At 57.3% G+C, this 27887-nt stretch overlaps 1 protein-coding gene across 4 annotated transcripts; it reads left to right on the plus strand.

The window, feature by feature from the left end:
* Positions 1 to 8883: 8883 nt before the first annotated feature.
* On the plus strand, positions 8884 to 27545 carry SHF (Src homology 2 domain containing F). Of its 4 annotated transcripts, none has more exons than XM_035566716.2 (7): positions 8884 to 9366; positions 17077 to 17206; positions 18225 to 18443; positions 19875 to 20012; positions 22869 to 23040; positions 23376 to 23495; positions 26765 to 27545. In XM_035566716.2, exons 1-7 carry the CDS (start codon positions 8884 to 8886, stop codon positions 26949 to 26951), a joined length of 1449 nt encoding a protein of 482 aa, XP_035422609.1. In that variant the 3' UTR covers positions 26952 to 27545. The 4 variants fall into 4 exon arrangements, with proteins under 4 accessions (XP_035422609.1, XP_035422612.1, XP_050569070.1 ...); XM_050713113.1 differs by lacking the exon at positions 8884 to 9366 and adding an exon at positions 9482 to 9548; XM_050713112.1 differs by lacking the exon at positions 8884 to 9366 and adding an exon at positions 9655 to 9780.
* Positions 27546 to 27887: the final 342 nt, after the last annotated feature.

The raw sequence follows: 27887 nt of genomic DNA on the forward strand, positions 1-27887 counted from the left end.
ATCTGCAGGGTGACCTGGTCCCTTTGGCCTCTGCTCAGCACCTGGGCAGCATGCTTGCTCCAGGCAGGCTCCTGAGCTCTGCCCAACCTCTGTGTCCCTCGGTGGCTTTCCTCCACGCCATCTGATGCCTGTGGGCTGTGTTTGAAAGGATTTTAGAGGTGCCTTCAATGTCAAAATGCTGGTGCAGCCAGGCAGAGCACTGCCAGGCCCAGACGTTGCCACTCCATGGCACAAACATAAATCTTCCAGCTGGCACAGGGACAAGAGCAATTCATCACCGTGCGGCTGTCTCAGCTGCTCTGCCCCTACAGTGGCCTCTCCAGCTGTTCCCTCCCTGGGGCAGCCCCCCACCTGCTTTCCCCACCTCAGGGAGGCAGAGCCTTCCCCACTGCTGCCTCTTTCAGTCCTGAGCCTGCCTCAGATCCCCAAAACATCCCCAGGAATGGTGCTGGTGCCCGGGGAAGCAGGAGGGATGGCCAGTGCTGTGAGGAGGAACTCCAGCCTTTCCTGGTGATATAGAACCATGCACTGATGCAGGCCATCACCATCGTACTCATAGGCCGAAAATGCAGCTTAAAATTTGCAGGGTGCAGCAGCAAGGAGAAAGGTCTGGGATGATTTTGGAGGCAAAGGTTAAGGTGGGATTTGGGAGGTGAAGGAAAGCACGTCTGTGAGCTGTGTGAGCAGTACAAACAACCTGACGTGGTTCTGTCCCCACCATCCAACTCCCCATTTTCTTTTAGCTCATAAGATGTGTGCTGAGAACTGAAGGAGAAGGACTCAGGCTTTTCTTGATAGGAATTTTCAGCTGTGGTTCTCTTGAGAGGCTTTATGAGCCCACAACAGTGCATGAGATGTTCTCCTGGTTCTTCCAAGCCCTGACTAAAAAGACCTTTTTCCAGTTTAACCGTGCTACATAGGGCAGGCAAACAGGCTACATCAGACTGATTTTGTGCTTTGCTCTGTTCTGGGATCTCCTTCCTTGGCTCCGATCTCCAGAGATCAAGGCAAATGGTCCCCAAAATGCATGGAGTAGGGATTCCCCAGAGCTGTTGCTTCTGACCTGCAGGGAGCACAAAGCTCCTTGAGCCCTTTCACGGTGGGTCCAGCCTCCAGCGGGAGCTGGGATGTGATGCCAGCATCGCAGGGGAAGGCGAGCTGCCCCACAGCCCCACATAAATGCTGCCACGTGTCTGCATCTGCCCTGCCTGGCTCCAGCTGCCAGCCTGAGCTCTTGCTCTGCCTTTGTCTGCACCACAAGCGGAGCCTCCTCCCGCAGCAGGGATTTACAGCCTGCACACAGCCACCTCTCAAACCTTCTTTGTGATGCTGAGCGGGGCAGAAAACAGGCAGGCAGCACTGCCAGGCAGCCCGCCCAGTCCTCCTCTCCTCACCACTTGCACTCCCCTCTGAATTCACCTTCATTTTCTACCTCCTACCCCTTTTGGAGACGTGGGGCCGGGCTGGTGGCAAAACCACCTGTATGGGGGAATGGCCCCTGTTTTGTTCCTGTGCACCGTTCCTATCCTCCTGCTGGCTGATGACAGCCCTTTTAAGAGATACAGGGGGGATACCAGGGTAGTTCACAGCCCCTAGGCGATGTAAAGCCAGCGAGAGCATCTGTCTGGGGAAGGACTCAGTCCTGTGAGCATGGCCATTGCAGCTGGATTAATCAAACCCACCATTAACACTTTCCTGGGGCTCACAGGTCCCCTGCCAGCCCCCAAGCACTGGCCTCCAAGCAGCACGTCACTTTGATTGACCTGCAGATGCTTGGCTCCTTAGTTTGCCCTGCCTCAGATCGATGAGTGCAGGCGGCTCCAATCAATTCCACTTTACTGCTTGCTATCAGGCTCAGATCTGCACTCTCCCAGCTGGTCCCAGCTTCCTTTGTTTGTTCAGGAGAGGAATTTGGGTATCTCATCCCATTTGCAGGCTGCTGTGCCCTTGCAAGGCCAAGCCCCACAGATGCAGATGTTCCTCTCTGCCCTCCCCACTGGCCCTCAGGACCCGGTGCTGAAGGGGGTGAATTTGTGCTGTGACTTGGAGCCCTAAAAGAGTCAGCCTGGCTGGGGAGCGTGAAAGCAGGTAGCTGGATGAGGCCGTGATATCTGCATAATATTACATGGTTGTTGCCACCAAGCCGGCATCTGGCATGAGGTTTCCCTGCCACGAGCCTGGTTTTGCTGGGGAAATACCAAAGGCAGCTGCAGAGAGGCCCTCTGGCTTGGCTCCCCATCCCCAAGAGCACCAAATGTGGCTGCAGTTCTCAGGGGCTTGAGCCCATGCACAGTCATTTTAAAGGGGAAAAAAAAATAAGCCCAAAGAGTTTGCACAGTGGATGTTTGGAAATTTCCCTCGATCCCGTACCTGGCATTTGTTGGTGAGAGAGGCAATTCTCACACCGTGCATAAGTCCTGAAGTCATTTTTCTCTCGTCTCTGTCACCCAGCTTTCTTGTTGGCCAGTTTCCAGGGTGCAGCGCCTGGATTTGTGGAAATGAAGCTCCCCACGGCTCTCCACACCTTGTCAAGTGTTAATGAAATAACGGATCACACCGAAGAGCGGTTGTGATGCTCATGGCCATGGATGTGCAGGGGGCTGTCAGTGCTGAGAGCAGAGGCAGAGAAGGTGCTTGGAGCCGCTGGGGCTAGACCAATGTATTTCACTGGCAGATGTCTGTCAACAAGTTGTCGACTCTTCTTTTGGTCAATTAGCATAGTTTCAATTACATTATCAACTGCATAGTGATTTATTTGACAGAAAGGCTGGGGAGCTGCAAAAAATATCTGCCAGAATTTGCCCCACTTGGTAAACGAGCATGCTTTGGGCATATCCAGCCTGTCTGGACGCAGCAACCAAGCGGCCCAAACACTCTTACTTATCTGGGTCTGCATCACTTGTAGATGCAGAGATGTCCTAGTTAATGATGCTTGGGAGGAGAAAAATGTCACATCATATAAAGGACTTGGCATGGGCCCCTGTTCTCCATTGCCTCCTCCAAGCAAATTGCTCGGTTTGGGCTCTCGCCACCCCTGTGCAACACAGTGCAGCGCGCTGGGGCGAGCAGAGGCTGCAGAGCACCTTGTGCAGAGCATTCCTGCTGTGCCAGCCTGCTCCCTGCCCTCCCTGGGCACCCTTAATAATTTAAATTTAATAATTTAAAGCAATATATACATACATGTTTATATTTATATATATAAAGCGCCTATCACCGTATTGATAAACACTCTTTGGAACCACTCCAATGGCAGGGGGAAGAATAGGAGTTGGCCTATGAGTACCTCAGCACTTCTGTTTCCAACCAATTCTTAAGGCTGAGTCTGTGGACCTCCTGGACTCTTTCCAAGTTTCAGAAGATCACCAGACAGAAATACATGCCCGTTATAAATATATCATGTCAGTTTGGGGGGAGGTGGGGGCAAATTTAGAATGGGTAAAGGGGAGAGAGAAAGGAAGAAGACATCTTACATTTCCAGTACTGCAAACAACAGTTTTGACCTCACACAATAAGTCAGTGGACCTTTTAAATAGTCTTATCTAAATTATATCTATTCTAAAATCTCTACTCTAAATACAAAGACTTTCTTTCTGTGGATTTGTAGTGGGTTTACGTGGCAAGGTTTTGGTAGCAGGGGGCCATAGGGGTGGCTTCTGTGAGAAGGATCTAGAAGCTGCCCCATGTTTGGTAAGGGCCCCACTGCTGACCAGAGCTGAGCCAAGAAGTGATGTTGTTTTGTGCCTCTGTGAGAGCATATTTAAGACAGGGAAAAAAAAAAAAAACACGCTGCGCCACACAGCAGCTGGGAGAGTGAGAGGAGTGAGGAACAGCCTTGCAGGCGCCAAGGTCAGTGAAGAAGGAGGGCAGGAGGTGCTCCAGGCACCGGAGCAGAAGTCCCCTGCGGCCTGTGGTGAGGACCATGGTGAAGCAGGCTGTCCCCCTGCAGCCCATGGAGTACCACAGTGGAGCAGGGTTCCATGCTGCAGCCCGTGGAGGAGACCACGGTGGAGCAGGTGGACCTGCACCGATGGAGGCTGCGGCCTGTGGAAGACCCCTGACAGAGCAGATTCCAGGCCGGACCTGTAGCCCGTGGAGAGGAGCCCACGCAGGAGCAGGTGACCTGGCAGGAGCTGCTGCCCGTGGGGGACCCGTGCTGGAGCAGTTTGCTCCTGAGGGATGGACCCCATGGTACGGACCCATATCTGGAGCAGTTCTTGAAGAGCTGCTGCCTGTGGGCAGCCCACGCCGGATCAGTTCAGCAAGGACTGCATCCTGGGGGAGGGACCCCACAGCACAGGGGATGAGAGTGACCGAGAAGGAGCGGTGGAGAAGCGCAATAGACTGACCATAACTCCCATTCCCCCGTTCCCCTGCGCCACTTGGCGGGAGGAGGTGGAAGAGGGTGGATGGGGGGAAGGTACTTTTGGTTTCTTTCCTTTATTTCTCACTTCTCTAGCTTGTTAGTAATAGGCAATAAATCTTACTGTCTCCCTATGCTGATCCTGTTTTGCCCGTCACGATAATTACTGCGCGATCTCCTCGTCCTTATCTCAACCCTTGAGCCCTTTTCATCGTATTTTCTCGCTGTTCCTCTTTGAGGAGGGGGAGTGAGAGAGCGGTTGTGGTGGACCTTGGCCGCCCACCCGAGTGAAACCACCACAGGATTTGAAGGATTTCTTTCTGTGGATGTGTCTGGTCTTGTTCCTAAACCACATAGCATCTGCAGCAGCCCATGGAGGGAGGGTCACTGTGCACAGTCTCCTCCTCATGCTTCTCTCTCGACTACCGCTCTCTCCCCACTCAGCCAAGCCGTGTAGCTCTCTGCCCTGTGCTCCTGCTCATATCTTTTCCATGCCAAAGTCCCAGTCCATCACACACCCCACGTGCAGAAACCTTTGTTCATCCTGTCACCCTTCCCTGCACATTTTCCTGTTCTGCTGTGTCCTTGGGATGGGGGGACCAGGACCAGACACAGCGCTTGAGCATGGGTACCTGGGACTGCCCCAGAGGATGGTGGCACCTCTGATGTTGTCTCTACCTATTCCTAACCTTTTCTATCAGTTTTGATTGAGAAGTTTTGCAGTTCTGGCCTCTGCTGATTGCTGAGGGTACGTTTTCACAGCTGTCAGAGCTTCTGGTCTCAGAATCCATCACTTTAGACACTGAGGCCAGGGTTGGTTTCTCCATGTGTGTCACTTCACTGGCGCTGGCTTTCATCTTGTTTAGTTGCCAGGTTGCTCAGGCTCTTAAAAGTCCTCCTGCAATTCTTAGCACTCATCCACAGTATCCAGAATAATTCAATATTACTAACAGATTTTGTCACTTCTCCACTGATCTCTCATCAAACAATCAGCTTGTAGAAATGCAGATGACCTCAGCTGGATCTCCCTCAGGTGCCCACTGCTTTTTCCATGAAAGCCACTAGCTTTGGAAGAAAGAAACTCCCTTTAAAAGAGCTGTGCTGACTCTTTCCCAGTATGTCATATTTATCCATCTGTCCCCTAACGATGCCAGTTTCCTACTCCTTATGCCAGTTTTTGTTCATTTGCAGAGAACAGATGTGTCATTTATCAGTCTGTGGCTCCCTGGCTGCCTCCTTGGAAGCATTTTTAGCGTCACAGTCTCCACCTCCCAGTCCTCATGTCCCTTGCTGTGCCCAGACCTCAGGGAAAGCTATGCATGGCCAGCAGCTGTAGCATCCTCTTGGTCCATCTTGGTTTGTGTGGGGTGCTCCCACAGAGAGAAGGGGCTGGAGATGCTACAGGCATTTCTAAGCTCTCGGAGGAGGCTGCGTGGTTTTTATTCAAAGCTGCTGAAGAAGCACCTGAAGATTCAAGGGGCTGCACACTTCCCTGCAAGCCAGGGGAGATACTGGTGTCAGGGGTAGCAGCTGACCCAGTGCCTGACTCAAGTGACATGATAGTGAGTGTCAAATGCCAAATTCAGCCCCCACATCATCTGTGGGTGAATCTTCTTCTGGCACCTCCTCCAGAGCATGCAGGAGCAGAGACATCACCTGAGTCACCAAAATCCAGAGTCATGAGTGGGGCACCAAACCCAGGCCTCTGTTGGCTGTGGAGCCTGGGGCATGCTGGGCTGTGTCCGTGCAGGCCAGGACTAAACTGGAAGGGAAGGTTTACTGGGGCCATGCAGCCGGGGCCCTCCTTGACTCCCGGGAGGGTCCTGTGTCTTGTTCTTGCCCTGGGGAGCCAAAAAGGGCTCCCATCCCCAGCTGTGGGTGAGCCCAAGTAGCACTCAGAGTGGCTGAAGCAGCTCCTCACACCACCAAGGAGGACGGATGAGGGCTGAGGACACAGGCAGCTCTCCACAGGGCTGGAAGGAGCCTGGAAGACTTTGCCTGGCTTTTTCTTCCTGGCTCATGCTCCAACCTGCCTGGGAAGTGTTTACCCAGGAGAGAGGGCCATGCTGTGAACTCCAGCCCAATGACAACAGAGAAGAGCTGGACCCTCCTGAGATGGAGGTAGATGGTGCAAGATGGAGGCTGGGAGCAGAGCTCCTGCGGGTGGACATCCTTCCCTGAGGTCCATACAGGCCACTGCAGGCAGCCTTCTGTCTCACCCATTCATGCAGCCTGTAAGCGGGCCAAAAATCATTTCTGCACAGCCAGGGCTTTTTCTCCTCCCAGCTGCAAACAGTGGCCCCACTGCCATCCTTCCCTGGGGCTAAGTGGGCCGAGGGCAGCACAAGCATCCCGCTGGGGGCCACTCACCACGACTGCACGGGAAAGCAGATGAAATGTTGAGTCTGGCATGCAAGCGTGCTCCCTGGTCCTCTCCCATCTGCCAGTCCCCACACGAGCAATGCTACGTGACAGCCATCTGTCACGGCAATGCGCCCGGCCGTGGGGACTTGCAGGCAGAATGGCATCAGGGCCACGGATGTGGCACCAGAGCCAGCCTCTACGGTGCAGGCATCAAGCCCGGGTTCCAACATGCATCAGAGACGACGGATATTAACAGTTGGGGATTGGAGCAACACCAGCTGCAGCGAGAGACGCAGATGGAGCTCGGCTTTGGCAGTGCGAATGCAGAAATCTGTCGCTGCTTCTTCAGACCTGAAATGCACTGCTGTGAATGGAGAGATGTCGCTAGTGTCTCATTGCGACTGCAGAAAAGATATGAGCAGCACATGCCTGTGCTGAGCCTTGTGGGGTGTAGAAAGTTCACTTGGTCAGCCCCTGACTGCCCTTTAAATCTCTCCAAGCACAAAGATGTCTCCCAAGGGGGCTCTCACCCCAGCTATGGTCCATTCACCCTGCTGCCCTGTGTTGCTGTCTGGGCGGTTTGGCCTCATCCCTTAGGAAAGGGAAGATAACATCGTGCTCAAATCTGAAGGCTCAGCTGTGTCCTGGGATATTCCTCCTTGATGCCCCTCCAGGCTCTGCTGAAGCCTCAGGTGAAAGCAGGATGCCCCACAGGGCCGAGACGTGAGAACGGGCCTACCTTGTGCCAGGTGCCCACCTGCCAAAAGGTATTTGGAAGAAAAACAGCCCCAGCAAATGGTGAGGAGGTGCTGGAGCCATAGGTGTGCTCAGACTGCAGACCTTCTTCCACTCCTAGCACGGCCACAATGCAGCTGCCTCACCAAGAAGGGAGCGATGGGAGGGATGCGACAGCACGGGACGGGAGGGAAGGACCTCTGCAATTCCTCCAGTATGGCAGTCATTTAAAAAATAAAATAAAATAAAATAAAAGACATCACAGAGAGCTAGATCCCTCCTTGGTCACCTCTCAGGGGATGCAGAGCGTATGTTTTCCAGGCCTGAGGATTTAACGAGAGCCATCGCTAACATGTTGCTGAATGTTCTCCTCGGCTCCTGACAGTCCGTGGAAGTACTCTCACTCTCACGTGCCATCAAGCCCTGCATCCTGCTTCCTTCCAAATGCCGGACAGACAGATTTATTGAGAACCTCTGCCTTTTCTGCATTTTAATAACAATTCCATCATCTCCATCTGCCAGGATTTAGTTTGCTGCTGCTAGAGTGTAAATGCTGCCTTGGTATTCGCTCTGTTCCTGGCAGTTTTTCTCCTCCTGAAGTCTTTCGTGTCCCGCGTTCCCCACTATGAAATTTCTAATTTACTTCTAACCACAGCTGCTGAGCTGTGTCCCCGTCGGAGGCTCGGGGACGAGCCGCAGCGGTGGCAGTCTGTGGGGACAGTGGGTGTTGGGGAAGGGGTGCGGAGGAGGATCCAGGGGCGGAGGTCCGGGGACGGGGCTGTGAGCTGCTACCGAGGGGTAGGAGGCCACGGTGAAACAGTTGGTCCTGGGTCTGCGGGCGAGCAGGGCTGGTGATGTGTGTGGGCAGCTCCGACCCGCCGCTCGCCGCCTCCCCGCGCAGCCCAGCCCCGCACGCCCCGGCCCCACCACGCGGCCCGGGGCCTCGGCCCCTGCCCCCTCTGCTGCTGCCATCTCTCGCCGGCAGCCACCCCGGCGAGCCCAGCGGGCCCGGGCCCGGCTGCGAGGCTTGCGGGACTTGCTCCGGGGCAGCCCGGAGCGCGCCGAGGGAGCGACGGGGCCGGGCCCCGGGGGAGCCCCGCGGCGCCGACCGAGGCCGTGCCGGCGGCGCGGAGCCGAGCGCAGCTGAGGGGAGCGGGGCGGGCCCGGGCCGGGCGCCGCGGAGGGCGGGCCCGGGCGCAGGGGGAGCGGGGCGGGCCCCGGGGGAGGCGGGCCGGGCGCGGGGGGAAGCCGGGCCGGGCGCCGGGGGAGCGGGGGGGGAGCCGGGCGCGCAGCTCGGCGCCCCGCTCGGAGCAGCCGGCGCCGCGGCTCCGGCAGGTGGCACTGGCCGCCTCCCTCGGCCGCCTCCCCCGCTCTCCCCCCCGCCCGGCCCGGGCTCCGCCGCCGCGCTCAGTCCGCCAGTGCCGATGCTGCTGAGCGGAGCGGCGGCCGGCTCGGAGCGCGGCGCCGGGGCCGGGGCCGGGGCCGGAGCCGGGGCGGGCGGCGGTGCCGGCGGGGCCCCGCAGTGCGTGGGCACCATGGCCCGCTGGCTCCGCGAGCACCTCGGCTTCCGCAGCGCCAAGCCCGCGCCGCCCGCGCCGCCCAAGCCCGACTACCGCGCCGGGCCGCCTCAGCCGCCCCCGCCGCCGGGGGGCGCCGCCGAGCCGCTGGCCGCGGCCCAGCCCGACATCGTGGCCGCGTACCGCCTGCAGAAGGAGCGCGACTTCGAGGACCCCTACAGCGGGGCGCCGCCGAGCGCCGCCCCCGACGGGCCCCGCTACGTCTCGCCCAAGCACCGGCTCATCAAGGTGGAGGCGGCCGAGAAGGCGCCCGCCAGCCCGCCGCCTCCCCCCGCCGCCCCCGGCTCGCCCCCCGCCGGCCCCGAGCCGCCCGACGAGCCGCCGCAGGAGGTGAGTGGCCCGGCCGCGGATCCCCGGCGGCGGGGCGGGCGGGAGCGGGCAGGAGCGGGCTGTGCCCCCTGGAGCAGCCAGCCCCCGGGGGGGCTCCTGCCCTGCGACGTGCCGGCCGGCGGCGGCGGCGGCGGCGGCAGCAGCAGCAGCACGGGGGCTGCTCCCGGGGCTCCCCGCGGCAGGTACACCGCTGGGTGTGCGGGCTCAGGCCCTGCTGGCCCCTCACACGGCCTCCCGCTGCCTTCCCCCTTTTGCTCCCTCTTTGCAGCCCGGTGCTTGTTGCTCCACGGAGGCGACGACCTCCCAGCGCAGGGAGGCCCCACGCAGCTCGGGACATCTCCAGAGGCCCGTGACGGTCGGACCGGCCGCCCTGGGCCTCCTCCTGCCCCGCGTGTGGCGGCGCGGATCTCCTCGGTGAGCCTGCCAGGGCCTGCCCAGGCTGTGCCAGCTGCAGCCGGGCTCCTCGGAGCTGCTTTGTCAGGAGGCGCCCGTGCCTCTTTGTCTGACGCCTCAGAGCTGCCTTCTCGGGGTGAGAGCAGCGCTGGGTGCTGCCCGTTCCTCCCACTCCGGGAGCGGGGCCGCTGCGGCAGGCAGGCTGGCGAGGAGGCCAGAAAAGTCCTCGCCAGGCAGGGGACGGGAGCAGGGAGAGGCTTCCTGCGGGAGGCAGGAGCCGTGTGGCACCGGGACCCTGCCGAGGGGCAAACCTCGAGGGGCCGCGGCCATGGGCACTGGGCCTCCTTGCGGAGAGGCTGATACGGGGACTGCGCAAATAAAGGCAGGAGGGCTCAGTAGCGCCCGTCAGCGCCACAGCCTGCAAGATGGGGCTTGTCAAGTGAACTTGACGAGATTGCAGATCTGGCTGATGGAGGGAATTGTTGATACAGTAATCACAGACTCGGGCTTGGCGTTGCCTGACGTGCTGAGGAAACACACACCGAGCAAAATCCGCTCGGGAGTATTTTACGCAGATGAAGAACTTGTAGCTGGCGGATCTTTGAAAGTTGCTCTTAATGAGCATGCGCTGCTGGGAGGTTTCCAGAGGGGCCCGTTCAGTTCCCTGGTCCTCCTTCAGGTCCTCCCATGTTCCCTGCTGCAGGCAGCGGAGGAGGAAGAGGAGGAGGGTGCTGGCAGAGGGCACTGAAGGTGCTGTTGCAGGGGTTTGTTTTGCTGAGACAAGCTCCTGGCACCTAGATGATTTTGAAAGGGACCAGGGGAAGGCTGTACTTCTTGGAGGGACATGGGCTCTGGTATGTGAAGGGCTGAGCAGGAACTGTGTGGAGTAGGTACTGCTGGCCAGTCCAGCCACGCCTGGCTCGGGCTCCCTGGGCATCAGAGCACTGGGGTGAAGCTGGAAAGCTCAGTGAAGAGCCAAGAGCTGGGAGGCATCTGGGGAAGCCCAGCTAACAGTGGGAGGCTGAAGAAGACCCTTTGTTGTGTCTGTGGCAGACAACGATTAGGTTATCTCCCAGTCTCATGCGTGCCTCTGAGGGGAGGAGGTTTCTAATTCTTCAGGGCTTCGGTAGGTGATGGACAAAGGCAGAGCTCCAAAGGCCGGCTGAGACAGAAATAAGGTAGGAATATTTGATAGGGCATGCAGCTAGTCATTGGAACAATTTCCCTGGAGGAGCAGGGGAGCGTTCACCACGTGGAGCACTTCTGCTGGGCCTGGGCACCCTTTCTGGCTCCCATCTGCTGGCGTTGAAGTTGGGCTGGGTGGTGGGAGGATTCCCTGGCCCCGGCAAGGGCATGATGCTCACGGTGGTCCTTTCTGGAGGTGGTCCAGGGGGATGGAGGGTGCCTGCTGGATACTTGCTCTTGGTGACAACATCAAAGTGTCCTGGAGCAGGGAAGGCACGTCAGGGCTGGGAGAGAACCCTGATGAGCTCTTTATGCCAAAATGGGGTTGTGGCAGGCTCGGTGCTCCCGCTCTCAGAAGGAGGTGGTGGGCCCTGTTCCCAGCTCTATTCCATGTCCGCAGTGGGAAGCAGGACTCCAAAAAGCGCTCGCGTGTGGGTCCTGAGTTGTGGTGATGTTGAAGGTGAAGGGCGAAGTTTAATTATAGGTACAGGCAAGGCTGTGCTGGAGCAGAGAGGTTTTTTGTTAAGAGTTACACTGAAAAGCACGCTAATAAAATGTGCCGCCCTTCCAAGCGGGAAGGACAAGGAGGGCCGGAAGAGGAAGGAGCAGCCACTGGCTCGTGGCTGTGTGGGCAGGCTGAGGCAGTGTGGGTTGTGGCACAGGTGCTGCCTTGAGGCAGGGGGACCACGTTCCCTGGGAGCCCTGTGCCTGCGTAGTGCCGTGCCTTCCCTCTCTGGAGAACTGAAGAAGGGGCAGGAATGTGTTGGCAGCAGCATCCCTCCTGCCCCAGCCACGAGTATGTGCTATGTGATTTGCTGTCATCAGGTAAATCATCGGGTCGTGCTGCGTTACGTGGGGTTTGCAGCATCTCGTGGGGACATGCTTAGGGTGAGCCCTGCAGTAGCTCCCTTCCCATTACAAAAGCTTGCTGGAGGTGGCGGGGACCAGCAGGGGTCCTTCAGCAGTCCTTGCCCTACAGCAGCAGACAGTGGGCTGATACCACTCGCCTGTGCAAGGGGGACCCTTGAGATGTCTTCCGTGCCGCATTTGGAAGAGACACAAGAAACGATGTCACCAGGGCTCCCCTTGATGCACGTGGGTGAGGTTCAGCCTGTTCTCAGTGAAGGGACCTCCTTCATGAGAGTGTGGGGGCACCATGCCTCAGCCCCGGGCACGACGCGCTTGGGGTTGGGGTTGTTTCTCTGCACTGTTGCTCCACATGCGGCTTTACCCATGTCAGGGCCGGAGCCTTGCTGGAATGTTGCTTTGTGTCATGCCTGTCGGGACTGGCCGGTGGCTCTTGCAGTTGGCCCCGTGCTGCTGGCTGCAGGCCAGACCCTTTGCAGAGCACTGGGAGCCTGTCCTGCTCAGTGACACCTTACTCTTCCTCAGGATCCGCCTCTCCTCTTCGAGCTGCCGCACACCAGTGACGACGGGGACGAGGTTGTGCGGCGCAGGGATGCATGGCTTCGGGCGCTGCCAGTTGCCTGCGGTTTGCCAGCGTTCACTCGCAGTGTGATTAGGGTCAGACCCAAAGTCTGGGGCTCCAGATGCAACGTTTGTGCTCAGAGGGCAGGGTCAGTACCGTGGGGTGTGGGAATGGCTGGCCAGGAAGCTCCTGGGCGTGTGTCTTTCCTGAGAGAACCTCCCCGAACTGAGTCATCCTGCAAGATGCTGTGCTGTCTGCCGCGGGCTCCCTCCTCCTCCTGTGCCCTGGGTGCAGCCGTGTCTGGCTCCTCAGGCACGGAAACCGACCCTTCTTGGACAGCCAGCTTTTGGTTTACCTAAAAGTGTGGCTTTGGCACCCACTAAAAGCTGAGCGGCAAGGTGATACCTTTGGGAAAAGGTCCTGGGGGTAAAACTGGGGAGATCTTGCACCCAAAGGAGATAATGAACTGGGTTAAATCAGAACTCAGAGTGCCTCCAATGTGAAACACGGGGACTTCCTAGGGAACTACAAACACACGCATCTCCAGCCGCTTGTTTATAAAGTGAAGGATCTGCCCAGGTGTCCTCTGGCTGGAGACAGACCTCTATATGAAGTGGAGCGTCTTGTTACGGCAAAAGGCAGTGGCAGGAAGGACGTTTGTAGGTGAGGTAGTGCAGAGCCTCAGGTCTGCCCTGGGATTTCGGTGTCTGAGCCGCGATCTCTCTCTTGAGGAGCTGCTGTCTGTCCCCTTCCCTGGTGTGCTGTGTAAAAACAGTTTTAACACTAGAACCTGGCCCTTACCTTTAATTTTGGTTTGTTTTCCTTTCATACAGTGGGCATAAATAATAGAGTGAGACTAGCCTCAGTGCGGCAGCGGGGATCTGGGTGTGTGTTGCCGTGACAGATTAGTGCATGAAACGTACTCATGGGCACAGAGGGGACGTGTCAGGGGGGTCCAGGTGCTGATTTGCCCAGCTGTTCTCCAGCGGATTGCTCTGCACCAAGAGCTGTCCCGTGGTGTTGGCTTGGCAGGTCAGGCATGCCCTTTGCACCAGAATTATTTCAAACACAGCAAAGGCTTCAGCCTATGTATGGGAGGGAGCAAGTGTGCATCGGGGCTTCTTGCTCTGGGGCCCCGCACCGTTCATGATGTCCGGCGCTCGGATTAGGAAATGTCAAAGATGCAGTTTCCCAGGCAACCTTAATTCGGCCCCGCGTGCCGGTGCAGTGGGATACAGTCAGCAACTGCGTGGTTGCTGCAGTTCGTCCTCCAAGAGCCCTGCCTCGCTCTCAGCGCTGGGTGTGCAGTGCTCCCCTCCAGCCTCGGTGCCTGCGCTGCGTTGCCACTTGCTTGGTGTTGCACCCTGAGTGTGCCTGCTCCTGTGTGTGGTTTGCAGTTCCCTTCTCAGCTTTTCCGTGCCTTGCCTTTTTGCCGTAGTGCCTGACCATTTCAGATATGGAAGTGTTTACGTAGCCCTGTAGGCTTGACTCTTACCAAGAGGTATCTTTGAGGTAGTGGAGGAATAAAGCCAGCGTGGCAAGAAAAAACACCAAACCCAGGGAGCCTGGGGACTCGAGCACCTGATCTGGGCCGTTAGTTCTGTGCCTGACCTAAGCCCAGCAGACCACATCTCACCTGCACAGGGCCATCTAATTGCTGCAGAGCATCTCTGCGGCCCCCTGCAAGCAAAACACCCAGTTTTAGGACGCTTGGGCTCTCAGCAGAGATGCTTTGGATTGGACCCCACAGTCCTCTGGACCTGGAGTGTGTCCCTCCCTCCCCAGGGAGCCAGACCCAGGCACCCAGGGGGTGCAGAAAGGGCTTTCCTCCTGTTAAGAAGAGCGAACGCTGCGTGCGGGGGAGCCTCTTGGCTGCAAAGCTGCTGTGCTGGCGCCCTGTCTTGTCTGAAGCTGCTCTGTTCATGGGGTAGAAGAGGGAGGGTCCAGGACTGGTGCCAGCAGCAAGCCAGGTGTCTGTCTATCTAGTAAAACACATCTAGGAAATAGGCTTTGTGGCAGGTTTTAATGCAGGCGGGTTTGGCTGAGGACAGGAGGAACGAGCAGGCAGCCCCTTCCTGACCCCGGGAGGATCAGCCTGCTGCGTTCACAGCCCTGCAGCCACCTCGGAGCCGGGGAGCTCTTTGTAAAGGGCGAGCGCTGAGCACGGTGTCCCTGAAGGCACAAAACCAGGCAAACGTGGGCGCTCGGTTGCTCCTTGTCGGTGTGCCTGGCACGGCGAGCCCCTGCCCCTGTGCACGTCGGGATGCGTGTCCGCGTGTTCGTGCCTCCCTCGGCACTAGTGCTTGTGCAGATGAGCTGTCACCGGCTCCGGGCTGCGCTCTGCAGAAGTCCTTGCAGCAGAGTGGCAGGGTTTTTGCGGCTTTCCGGGACGTGTGCTCAGCCTGCGGGATGCTCTTTGGAGTGGCGGGCACCAACCAGCTCAGTATCGCCCAGGCAGCATCCGACTTGCAGGCTGAGCCCCTCTCTGCCTTGCAGAGGGTGAGGGTGTCCAGAAAACAGCTCTTTGAGGGGCTTCTCGCAGGCAGGCATTAAAACAAACCAGGATTTCAGCAGCAGTGCCGGCTTGCATTTGCGTTTCATGCGGATGCCCCTAGCCCATGCTGGGGAGGGAGGGCAGCTCGAGCAGATGAGTGACTACAAAAGCCGCTGGCAGCTCTGATTTCCCTGGGCGGTTTTGCCCCAGTGGTGGTGAGCAAAAGGCTGCAGCCCTTGGGCTCAGTATTGCCCCTGGATCCCATGGGGCCCTGCAAGCCTACATCACCCTTGGCTGAGGGAGGCAAAAGCAGCCACAGCAGATTTCCTGGCTGTTCCTGGAGCCCCGACGTGGCATGCTGGCACTGGGCCCTGCCTGCAGACGTTTTGCTCTTTCCATCTTATCCAGAGAAGCTGATGCTCTGAGCAGACATCTGCTGCTGCTGCTTTCACACCAGTGCTGAGCAGCGTGGGCATTGTCTCGCTGCCACATCTGAACCCTCGCCGTGCATCCATCCAGGGTGTCTGCAAGCCCTGGGGCTGGCCGTCTTTGCTCGGGGGATGATGCTCTGCTGTTTGTGCCTCATTATGGCAGGGCTGGGCTGGGAGAGCTGCCCTGGGGTGAGTGAGAGCTGCCCGGGAAGCCCACAGCCCGCCAGAGGAGGCAGGTAGGTGATAGAGGAGCTGCCTCTTTCCTCCCGCAGCCTGGAGAGATGCAAAGGCTCCAGGCAGCACGGAGGTGTTTACAGCTCCAGTTCCTGTCCCCTTTTCCTGCTGTGTTTTGTTGCTCGAGGCTATTGTCAGATGCTTTTCACAGGAAGGAGGAAGAGGGGTTTTGTTTTAAACCGATTACGGGAGCCTGAGATTAATTTGCAAGCCGCCCAGGTCAGTACGGCTGGCTCTGCCCGGGGCAGCAGGGTGCAGTGACGCTGGGCTTGTGGGGACCAAGACCAGGATGGGTTTTGGCTGCTGCCACACTGTGCTCAGGTTCATGCTGCAGAATGCTCAGCAGAGCCAGCATTGTGGTCAACAAACCTTGCTGGATGTCCCAGCATGGCAGGTGAGCTGGCAACAGACAAGATGCTTGGGTGTGCTCAGACCCACCCAGAAATATCTCCTTGGCCCTATTTTAGTCCCAGATGCTGGGGCTCGAGGTGGCACGTGCAGCTCCTGGCTTGTAACGGGCTACGGCGTTGCGTGATGGGAGCGCTCCTGCCGGGAAGCCGCTGAGATGCTGGGGCAGGAGCGTGGCTCTGGGGACTGGTGGGGACCGAGCTCCAGGTCATCCCTCCTGTCTACCACAGGATTGTGTCTCCGTTGCTCGTAAGGACAAACCTTGGTGGTTTTTTTGTTTTGTTTTGTTCTTGTTTTCCTTGAGATATTGTGCCTGAGAGGCTCTTGGTGCTGTTTTCTGCTTACTCCTGGTTGCATGGAGGAGTCCTATCCTACATCACTTGGCATGTGTGGAGATGCTGCAGGGTCCTGGGAGAGGAATGGAGACGAAGGTGCAGGCTGTTCGCAGCCCTTTTGTTAAGGGACGTCTCCAAAGGAGCCTGCAGGAGCCCTGGAAAATAACCAGCAAGCTCCCAGTTGTGCCGGCTGACACCCCTGTACTGGGATCTGGCCTGCTTTGGACGAGAAAATGCGGCTGTGCGTGGGGAGCTGATGTCAGTGCCTTCGGAGAGGACCTTGCTGGGGCATCCGTTCAGGCGCTGGCGGCTTTGCCGGTGCCAAGCCGCTGCTAACGGAGGAGGCTGGGCCGCCTTCTGCTCTGCTTGGCTCCGGCCCAGCTTTCGGGACAAAGGCTGGAGCGTTTCCACCGCTGAGAGCCTCGCGCGGGTGCCTGGAAAGCTGCCGGCTGCCAGCACCTGCTCGGCAGGGCTCTGGTGCTGCGAAGCCCACTCAGCGCCCTTGTTCCAAAAGAGGATACGAAAGGGGCAAGCGAGGGGTGGCAGCAGCCATGTCCCAGGCCCCCGGTGCTGGTGCTCTTTACCGTGGTTGCGCTGGCGATCCTGGGCTCCTGCTTGCTTCACTCCCTCTCCCAGGACTTGCGGCACGAAGGCACATCCGTCCCCCTTCCCTTTGGGGCTTGGGGTCCCGGGTGCCCCTCTGGCTTCTCCTAGCAGAGCTCGTGGTGAGGTGTGGTATTCGAAAGGGATTCAGCTGATCCCTGCCCCCCCCTAAACTTTTGCTTTCCTCCCCTTTTCCAGCTGGCTGTGCTGGAGGACTACGCAGACCCCTTTGACGCTGCACAGGTGGCCGGTAGCCAGGCAGGGCTGGAGAAGGTGACGGAGAATGATGGATATATGGAGCCATACGAAGCCCAGAAGATGATGGCTGGTAAGGTGGAAAGCTTTGCGCGAAGGCCACTGTGCTCTTTGCGGCTTGGGTCCCTGCTGCTCTGTGAATTTGGTGGCCACTATGCTCTGTTCCTTACAGCTTGAGGTGGCACCAGGTCGCCCAGACAAGGCTTCTGAGGGCTGGCTGGCAAACCTGTGTGATTGCTGCAGTGGTGCAACAGCTACTTTGCAGCCACATTTTCACAGGTTCATGCACGTGGGATGGGCTGGCCATAGCCAGAGCACTTGCGAAGGCTACCCAAGCGTTAAAGGCACCTCGATACTTCTGCTTGCGGTGCTGCCCGTGAGGCTAAGCCAGGAGAGACATGACATTCGATGCATCTGGCATAAAACAAGACGGATGTGGGAGCTGTTTAATTCGGTTATGACGGGTCCAGAGCGTGCCATTGTCTGCTGCAGCAGCAGGGTCCCCAGCGGTCTTGTTTATGGCTTGAAAGCAGGCGAGGTGAGAGCACGCACTCCCGAAGGCATTGCTCTTACTGCTGCAGCGCATGCAGGGCCGCTGTGCTGGCGCGTCTGCTCCAGGCTCTGGCTCTGCTTTGTAGTCCCGTGGTTTTCCTGGAGCAAATGGTTTCTGGAAAGCTCGCATGGCTTTTGGAGGAGACTGTTGCTTTTTTGGAAAAATCAGCAAGCGACAAAGAGTCTTGTGTCTGCAGAGAGGCTTCAGCTTTGCTCAGGGGAAGGGCATTTTATTAAACCAGTCACACTGGATGTTCAGGGGAGAAAAGCAGCCGTGCTGCTTGTGGGGACTTATTTCCTGGGATGGTCTGTCCCCGTTGACCCCGCTTTGCAGGGAGATACTGCAACGTGGGGAGAGAAGGCATCCTGGTGCTGGGGACCGCTTAGGACCCAGCAGCTCTGCTGCTTGTTTAAGGCACTTGCTGGAGGTTTGGGGTCTGCTCCATCACCAATGCTCCCTGTGTTGCCCTTGGGTGAAACTCAGCCCTTGGGGATCATGGCCAGGTGAAAAGTTTGTGGTCCCTTCCCTCTTCCGCTAGAGATCCGCCAGAAGGGCCTGCGGGAGGCTCCATCCCGGCCACTGCACCTCTACGACACTCCCTATGAGCCCGTGACTGGAGGGCTGGAGGCAGACAGCGACCGCCCCGCCTGCCCCAGGCCCAGGGAGTCCCGGCTGCCTGAGGATGACGAGCGGCCTCCAGAGGAGTACGACCAGCCCTGGGAGTGGAAGAAGGAGAGGATCTCCAAAGCCTTCGCAGGTGAGCCAGGATGGAGGCAGTGGTAGTTGTGTAGTGTTTTGCAAGGGGGAAGATGCGTCCTTGGTGTGCCTTTATCCTTGTCGGATTGGCAGTGTCAGCCTCCCTGTTTCCATGGCTCGGGGAGCGCTCCTTGACTCGCAGTGGCTACTTTTCTTCAGCAGGGCTGGGGGGAGTGGTGAGGGAGCTGCCTCGGCAGCCTGTCCGCTGCTCATCTCCGGTTGCTGTTCCCCTTACTGCCTGATCTGCATCCCTGGTGCAAGCTGACCTCCGTCTCCCACCCCAAACTGCAGGGCTGGGGCTCCATCCTCAGCTCAGGCAGAGCCCTCCTCCTTCGGGACTCCCTTTGTGTGGACAAGAGCTGGGCACCCCCCCAGGAGCCTTTGGCCCCGCAAACGTCCAGCCTCCTGACCTATTTATCCGTGTTGCAGGATCGATTGTGTTTGTGTTTGTTAATGAGGAAATCCATGCTGTGCATTAGCGCTGGCTCCTCCGCCAGCACTGGCTAATTGCCACGCTCTTATCTAGGATGCATTTTAATTGCAGCATTGTGCGTCCGCGCTGCTGCCAGCAAGCACAAGGCGCTCCAGACAGTGTTTGTTGGCGCTGCGCGGGGATGGCGGTGAAGAGGTGTGGAGATTTGGGCTTGGGAGTGACTCCTCACCTTTTGGGTGAATGCGTGTGCCAGACCGGACGCTGCAGTGTCCGGTTGTGCCTATGGGAGGCCAGGACCTGGGTCCCAGCACAGTTGTGCCAAGATTTCAGCTTCTTGGGCTCTGCTGTGAATCACTGGGCCGGGTTTGTGTGGAGGGGTCTGCGCTGCAGATTCCCTCGATGCCCCTGGGTGGAGGAGGTGTGCTCATGGGTCTGCCCCATGCGTGGGTTCTGCCCGGGCTGCTCCAGGTTTCCTCTGAGTCTGGAGGAAATTTGCACGTGGCGAAGCAGGTTGCGGTGCCATGGACCTGCAGTCTGTTTTCTCCCGGCTCCAGAGCAGGTCCTGCTATGGCTTCTGGAGTGTTTCTCCTATCCTGAGAAGCTGGGAGCTCTCTGCTGGCCCCTCTGCCAGCCCCCTGATGGGCACCTGGTACTGGCATGAGGCCAATCCATGGCGAGCAGAGTCTGCACCCCCTTCTCTGCCGCTGCCGCAGCCTCCCTGCAGCCCTACGGTCATGGACAGCAGCTTGTCCTCGGGTGGCCTGGCTGTCCCCAGGAGCTCTGCTGGGGTACTGGGTACCCCTGTGTGTGTCCCAGCAAGCCTTGGCTGGCATAGGGCCCCTGGGAATTCAGACCTTAGATCTTCACCCTCCCAGCTGCTGTCCTTCTCCCTGGGCTTGGTGTTGCTGACTTTTTTTTTCTAAGCCCTCTCTTTCTCTCTCTCTTTCTCTTTCTCTCTCTCTTTCCACCCTCCCCACCCTCATCCCTCCCCTTATCCAGTTGAAATCAAGGTCATTAAAGACCTGCCATGGCCACCGCCGGTGGGACAGCTCGACAGTGGTGAAACCCCCCCGGACGGTGAGGCTGGTGCCCCCGGCCCCCCGCAGCACGGCCAGCAGAACTACGAAGACGCCAACGGTGGGTCTTGCATGACAGTGGGGTGTCCGGGGTGGGCTGTGGCCAGTGCCCGCCACAACCCTGCCCTGCTGCCTGCCAGCACTGGGACATTGCCACGCTGGAGCTTGTCTAGACCTGGCAGGGCTGCCTGTGGATGGATGCTGCCGGCTCTGTGCTGAGCAGTGCAGATCCACCCTCCTCCTCCTCCTCTTCCTCTTTCTTCTCCTCCACCTTTCCCCAGCTCCTCCTGGCCCCTTGCTTGTCCTGCGCAGGATGCCAGACCTTTGTCCTTGCCTCTTCTGTGCCTCCTCCAGTTACCTGATACCTCCTTGCACATGGTAGTTGAGCTGCACCAGGGGATTATTCGGTGGCAGAGCTATTATCGTCTGCTTTGTTCTCTCTTCTTTGCCTCCAAATTCCCATCAGATGGCTGCTTTTACTTTTTTGACAACTGCTGAGCATTTAGCTGATGTTTTCTTGTGACTCTTAATACCCAGGTCACTTACAGGCATGGTAACCACTAATTCAGATCCAACCACTGAAGTTTGGGGTTGTTTTTTTTCCCCAAGTGCGTCACTTCATCATTTAGCACTGCTCTGTTTCATCTGCTTTCTTTATTGCCTTGCTGCTCAATGGCATGGGATCCCTTTGGATTCCTGGCTCTCGCTTTTGCTGGCCTGAACAGCTATATCTCCCAAGGCACACTTTGTCATCTCAGGTTCGCCTTGTAGCGAGGCCCTTTTTGCACACACTGAAAGGCAGAGCCCCTGGCGAATCCCCCTTGGACTCTGCTGGTTGTCTCGCTTATGAAAACCAATGATTGCTGCTTCTCTTTTGACCCATTATTAATTTTTAAGGACCTTGCTCTTACGCCATGGTAGATTAGTTTTTGTTTTTTTTTTTTTTTTTTCCCAGCAGCATCAGGTAAGGGGCTTCTGTCAAAAACCCGCCCGGGCTTTCAGGGCCTTGTTCACGTGCCACCGCTCTTGCGGAGAACTGGGATGGATCTGTGAGACGTGGCTCTGTTCTGCAAACCGACGGCTCTGCCCCGGTGTGCCGTGCCGCCTGTGCGTCACTAACACTGCTCCTGATAGGCACTGCGACCTGCCAGGTGCAGATGTCTGATTTCCTTATCTGCAATTACCCAGGTCCCTGCAGAGCTTCGTAAAAAAAATCGTATGGCTTTTGCTAAGTTCCCAGGTGGGTTTGAGCACGAGGTTGCATGTGACTGCTGATTTTGCTGCGTGCTGTAGGGATGCCCCAGAGCAGCGCGGCTGATCTGCCAGCGCCGTGTCCCGGTACTGTCCCAAATGCTCTCTTAGGGATGCTACAGGCTGAAGTAATCCCAAAAAAAGAAAGGTCTAATGGAAATTTCCTGCTCCTCTTTGTACAATAAATGCAGGCATCATGAAGAATTAATTTCTTTGCTACACAGCCTCTGCTCTTACCCCATCGTTTTTTATCCCCACAGTCACTCTGACACGCACCCTGCTCCTGATGAACACATCAGTTTGTCATTTTTCCTGGCTTTAGCAACACAAATTCTCGTTTTTATTTTGATTTGCTTTGTTGTGTTAAGTTTATCGTGCCAGAGTTTTGTGTTATTCTCTACTTTGCCTGTCTGGGGGTGAATTGAACTTCTTGAAGGATGTCTTCTTACTCCTAGGGGCTTGTTTTTAATATCCTGTTTAATCATGTGCATGCTTCTGCTGCTCTCTGACAGGTGCAATGTATTTCCTCTGAGCCTCCAATATGATGACTTTGTGCAGCCAGCAAACACTTCAGTGTTTTGATTGTCTGCCTTTTTAACGATTGTCCCAATTTTTTAAGGTGATGAGTTGAAATTGAAGTCTGGCTGTTATGGGCAGGAGCAAACCTCTGCAGAGGCACGGCTTGCCTAGCCGTAGTGCTGGGCACTTCTGCCCTGAGCAACTCCTGGGGGAATTTAAGCTGTGCTAAGCTGTGGAGGTTGTGGAGGGCTGACAAAACCATCCCAAACACGCCCACCAAGCAGCCAGGGCATCCCTTGGGCCGGGGTCCCGCTTGTCCTGGAGCTCGGCCACCCCCAGGGTGTCTGTGCCTCTGCGGCAGCAGCCGCCGGCAGCCTTGCATCAGGGCAGTTCTGACGGATCGATAAGTAATTTGTGCGAGGGGGCTCTCCTTGCAGGGGAGCAATAATGAACTCTCTGGAGGAGGGAGAAACAATATTATTAATGCTGAAATCATCCTGCACGGAAATAACATTCAGTGGGAGGCTGGGTCCCCAGGGCACATCTCAGTTAATCCCTTGCTGGCGGCGTGCGCTGGACCACTGCGGTTCGTCGGTGTGCAGGGTCGTGTCAGGGAGGCATCTCTCAGAGGAAACGTCTCCCTTCCCCTCCAGGGATTTTTTTTCCACCACAACAGAGGTGGAAATGTGTCCCTTGTTTTCAAACTGCCTGCCTCTCCTTTAAGCTCCATCTTCCCCACTCCTCTTTTTTTATGCAAGATTGGAGAGCCTCTCAGTACTAATTTTCTTGATGGAAATGCCTAATTGTATGCCGCAGCCACTGAATCTCTTGTTACATTAGCTACACCTCTCTGTGTTTATGAAACCTCCCTGAAAAATATATCTAGGGGCTCAGGAGCCCAGTCTGCACCAAGTCCTGACTTGATGTGGATGCACACTTAAGCATCCCCAGATGCCACTGGGAGCTGCCCTGCCCTTTTTTTAGAGCAGGGCATCAGGGCAGTGAGAGGGGACCCAGTGATGTGACGTCTCTGGCCACCTCCACAGCCTCCTGCTGTGTGGGGAAAGCTGGCAGCATGGTGGGTTTATAATTAGTCCAGCCCGTCAGCCTGTCCCCACCGCCGCTGTGATGTCCGTCTGTCTTGCAGGGCCATCGGAGGGGCTGGGGTACGGCCGCACCTCGCCCTGCAGGGAGGAGAAGGCCAGGGCTGGCCTCAGACATGGCACCAGCAGCCTCAAGAGCACCAAGATGCTGAGTGCGGAGCCTGGCCCCTTCCTTGGGGAGAGGATTGACCCTGCCCTGCCCCTGGAGAGCCAGTGGTGAGTCCTGCCTGCTCTCCCCCTGTCCACGTTGTGATGCTGCAGGGTGGCAGACCTGCTTCTTGCCCTTGCCTTCTACCCTGGCACCATGTTTTTCCCACCTGCTGCTTCTCCCTTCTGCCCTCCTCTGAGTCCTGCTGTCCCCTTGTGCCCTCCGCATCCCCCAGGCTGCCCCGCTGTGAGCCCAGCAGCCCTTTGTCCCCCAGCCCCAGTGTTGCCACCCGCATCCTTTACCCCCAGCACTGCGGCCGGCATCGCTGCTGCTCGGGGCTCAGTCTGTGCAGGCTCTGTCGTGCCCAGGGTGTGCACACAGCTGGTCCCACTCCTGCCTGCAGCTGGTACCACGGGGCCATCAGCCGGACGGATGCAGAGACGCTGCTGAGGCTCTGCAAGGAGGCGAGCTACTTGGTGCGCAACAGCGAGACCAGCAAGAACGACTTCTCCCTCTCCTTGAAGTGAGTGAGTCCGGGTGAGCTGCAGGGCGGGTGCCCCTTCGGGGCCGTGCTGCTCTCATATGTGCAGCACAGGTGGCACTGCCGTGTGGCACTGAGCGTAAACGCCTGGGCGAGGGCACCCAGAATAAGGTGATTGCCTGCAGCAAGCCCAGCCCAGAAATATTCTGCCTGGGTTGATGGTTGCAGGCTCCCTGTAGGCTGTGCTCAGCCACCAGAGGTGGCTAGGTGGTGCAGAAGGTGAGCCTTAGGCTTTGGGTGGTGGCTCACATCTGGATTTGTACCCGTATGGTGCTGTTTCACATGCATCCAGCTGCACTCTGCGGGGGCACACACGAACTGGCTGCCGGCATGCCTGTGCCCCCAGCGCTGTGGGTGCTTGGCACCTGTGGGTGGGCGCATGGCTTTGTGCTGGGGTGCCCACGTGAGTGGGGGCCTGTGCCGTGGGGAGAGGGGGTGGCTTGGACACAACTGTGGGGCAGTTTCTGCATTTTTTTGTGGGATGGCACAGGCTTTTGACGTTTGGTTTGGTGTCTGGCAGAAGCATCTCTCGGGAAGACTTGCAGAGCTAGAGGCAGGCTGCTTTTCCCTTGGCAGTGCTAGTAATCCCTCAGACGGATAAAATGATGGGCCTTATTACTCACTTGAATGTGTCTGATTACAGCTTCCAGCTCTGGCTTTTTGCTTCCCTCCATTCGTAGCTGAGTTTTATGAGAAAATAAAGTCTGTACAATCCCATTATTTATGAAAATGTGGGTACCCATCCCTTCCTCCCCAGCCCACATAACCATCGAAGCTTTCGCTCAACCACATGGTAGAGAGGGCATTGCGCTGCTTTGGTTTCTCAGCAGGGAATCCTCACCCCCCACAGCACAGCTTGGTTTCTGCTTGGGTTTTGGAGGGTAATCTTAGCACCTTCCCTGGGTTTTGCAGCTTCCCTGAGAGCCAAAACTGCATGAAGCATTGAGGTATGTGCCCAGAGCAACTTGCTCAGCTCTTTTGGGAGTACTGGGGCAGCCTGAACTCCCCCAAAACAAAGCTGTTCTTGTCCAGCAAATGATGATGGATTAGGAAATACCTTCTTGCCCTTCTGCAGGATGAGTATATTAGCTCTCTTCCTGGCAAGCATGAAAAAAGTATTTATTGAGCACTTCAGTCATCGCTGCCCAACAGCAGCCCACATATCCCTACGCTTTTCTCAATATATTTTAAGTTTTCCCAGTGGTCTCTGTACCTGCATTTCTCCCTGGCGATTTCAGCCTCCCCCATTTATTTCCCAGTGCCACAACTGTGAATTAGTTTGCTCCGTCTCTCTAGTTTTTATGCTTTACTGCTGCCTTCAACGCCGAAGTAGGGCAGATGTTTAGCTGAAAAAAAATCATTCTTCCTTCTGCAGTTGTAGCTTTTAGGTCAGACATCAAGCTTTTTGGAAGAGCTCCCTGTTTTCATGTATTTGTTAGAATTTTTACTGACGTTTTAATTTTCTCAATCATTTTTTCTTGCCTTGGATTGTGAGCTCCTTTGAAGCAACAGCTTCTAGTGGCCAGTGAGTTGTGTTTGAGAGGTGGTGTTGGGGTTGGTGGAGCTTCCTCCCTTTCCAGTGTGGAAAGCACCAATACTGCACATTGCTCCCTTTTCATTACCTCTACAAGCCAGTCATCCTTTCCCACCCCCCCCCCCCCCCCCAGTTCTTCCTACCCATCCTTAGCCTCATGGCAAAAATGGCCAAGTCCTCTTCTCAAATGGTGTGGGTGGGTAGGATGTGGCTTTGCAGCAGTGTGCTTCTGCCCACAGGAGACTGCATCCCATCCAAGAGCTGCTCAGGCGACGTCCACCAGCCATGCTTGCAGAGAGCACGCAGCCTCAGGAACATGATTTCTACTGCACTGCCTTTCTCTATACAGCTTTTTCAAGGAAAATCCCTAGGGATGCTCTTTATATAGCTGCAAGCTGGTTGCCTGCATCTCTTTTTTTTTTTTTTTTTTTTTTTCCTGAACTCTTTTTTTCTTGAGGAAGGAGGAGCAGCTGAGGAGATGGTCTGAAAGGAGAGCTCAGTGCTGACCTCCAGTCCTTTTGTGCTGCCTTAAAGGAAAATATGCACAAAAGAGAGCAGCAGGAGCATGTCAGGTAGCTGGGAGGTTTAACCCTGCCGTGACAGGTCTGGCTGGGCCACCCCGTGCTGCCTGTCACGGGCAGGGCTGTACTGCCTTAAATGCCCAGAGGATGATTGCCCCGTGGCTTGCCCCTCCACGAGAGGGGCTGAAGCCGTGGTGCGGAGACCCAGGGAGTGATTTGGGCAAAACCCAGCCTGCTTTACCTCTTTTCCTGCTCCGGACCTGGCACTAATCCTGCACTGGACTCCTAACGGGGTGCAGCACCTGCGGGCAGCCGTGTGCCGGTTGGCAGCGTGTCCCTGCCGTGTGTGCACGCTGCCGGGGGGGCTGTGTGCGGTGCAGCCCCCACAGCTCCACTGCTGGGGTGCAGGACCCCCCCCGGGTCTGCAGCCAGGGCGCTCCCAGCAGCACGGCAGCCCCCCGAGCCTGGTCCCTGGCAGGGAGCCGCCGTGCCGCTTCCTCTGCTGTCCCCAGGGGTCCGGCTCCCTGCTGATCAGCTCCTAAATGGATTGCAAACCCATTCTGCTAATGCAGCCGCTCTGTCCATTACGGGCACCATCTCCTGCCGGGGGGATGGGACTGGCCTGCGCGGAGCTGGAAGCGGCTCAGCATTGCTGATGAGGTCCTGTCTGCTTTTAAGTCATCAATATTTTGCCGTAATGTGCATTCCAGACGCTGCAGACAGGCTGTGGCTCTCCTCGGAGACGCAAATTAATAGCAACAGGGCCATTAGCCCGTCACTTGGAATCAGCGCTCGTGGCAGTATCTGCCTGCGCAGCCGCGCATGGCTCGGTGCCCGTGCTGTGCCGGGAAATGGCCTCGCTACGCTGAGCAGGTTTTATGGAGCCTGCAGTGGTGGTGTGGAGTTGGGGGGGCCTGGAGAGGGGGGGCGTTGCGTGGCTGGCCACTGCCCAAAGGAGAAAATCCTGCTTTGCCACAGTAAGGCTGGCCAGTGCAGCAGTCCAGCTCCTCCTGGCACAGCTGCTGTGTGAGCCAGGGTGGTTGTAAAAGGGGTTTTGCCACAGGTTAAAGGGTTAAAACGCTGCCTCTGCGTCACCCTGTGGCTGCAGGGATGAGCTGCCCAGCTCAGGGGAAGGAGCTGGTGGAGGGGTGGGGGCCAGCTGCCCCCCCTAACCCTGCCTTCATCTTTCCTTGCAGGAGCAGCCAGGGCTTCATGCACATGAAACTGTCCCGGACCCAAGAGAACAAGTACGTGCTGGGTCAGCACAGCCCACCGTTCGACAGTGTGCCGGAGATCATTCACCACTATGCCAGCCGCAAGCTGCCCATCAAGGGGGCCGAGCACATGTCCTTGCTTTACCCGGTGGCTATCCGCACCCTATAGTCCTCACCCTGCACAAGCCGGGCTCGAGGCTGGGTGGACCCAAAGCTGGCCCGTCTGCAGGGCCGAGCGCTGCGGTGCCAAGGATGGGCTCTGGATCAGCGAGCTGGGCACGGACGGTGCTATCGGGGGTCGCAGCAGCTGGACCCCTCATCCAGCTCCCTCGTACGGTGGTTCCTGTGTGCTGGTTTGCCTGCTGGGATGATGGCAGGGGGGCCCAGCACGAGGAGCTGAGCAGGGTTGGCCGCCTGCTGCCCTCGCCCCCTCCGGGAAGAGCTTAGGAAGCAAGGACTGGAACTGGGGCCATGGAGAGGACCTGGGGGGAGCAAGGTGTGGGAAAAGGGGGAGAAAGCATCCCAAGATGTGTCCTGAGGGTGCCTGGTCCTGCCCACGTCCTGTGAGGGAGAGGACAGCCCTGTGCCCACAGGAGAGGAGGCTGGTGCTGTCCCTGGCGGGGGCACGGGGTATGAGTGAGGCCCGGGGGGCAGGTGCTCGGTACTGGTACTCACTGCCATCGTTTGCCAAATGTATATAGTGACCGGTCTCGGCCGCACGTGCAGCACCACTGCCTAATAAAGCGGTGCATGGTCGTCTCCTGCTCCGTGGTGTCCCTGTGCCCTTGCCCCGCCACCTGGGCGGGTGATCAGTGTTGCACTATGCCATGCAAAACAGCAGGGAAGGGGATTTTATTAAGCAAAATTACTTTTTTTTTTTTTTTCACTCCCTCACACACAGAGGCCCATGCACCTGAGTGGTCCAGCCAGCTTACTCTCGTACATGGGGGACCAGGGACACCGCTGGTCTTGTCCTGGCAATGTCTTTGAGGTCCTTTGTGGGCAGCAACGAGCTGATTTTCGGACGTAACTGTTATGCCCCGCAGAAAGGGATGCTCTTTGGGATCTTTTGCCTCCTTGTTTTGTTTCACCCCTTGTAATTAGG

The sequence above is a fragment of the Cygnus atratus genome, chromosome 11, assembly GCF_013377495.2.
Source record: "Cygnus atratus isolate AKBS03 ecotype Queensland, Australia chromosome 11, CAtr_DNAZoo_HiC_assembly, whole genome shotgun sequence".
NCBI lineage: Eukaryota > Metazoa > Chordata > Aves > Anseriformes > Anatidae > Cygnus > Cygnus atratus.

Bases quoted from the DNA above. Each gene is read 5' to 3' on its own strand.
- SHF (XM_035566716.2), top strand. From the start codon at position 8,884: ATGCTGCTGAGCGGAGCGGCGGCCGGCTCGGAGCGCGGCGCCGGGGCC. The intron at 20,013-22,868 runs GTGGGTCTTGCA...TCTGTCTTGCAG, and splicing joins GAACTACGAAGACGCCAACG to GGCCATCGGAGGGGCTGGGG. The intron at 23,496-26,764 runs GTGAGTGAGTCC...CTTTCCTTGCAG, and splicing joins GACTTCTCCCTCTCCTTGAA to GAGCAGCCAGGGCTTCATGC.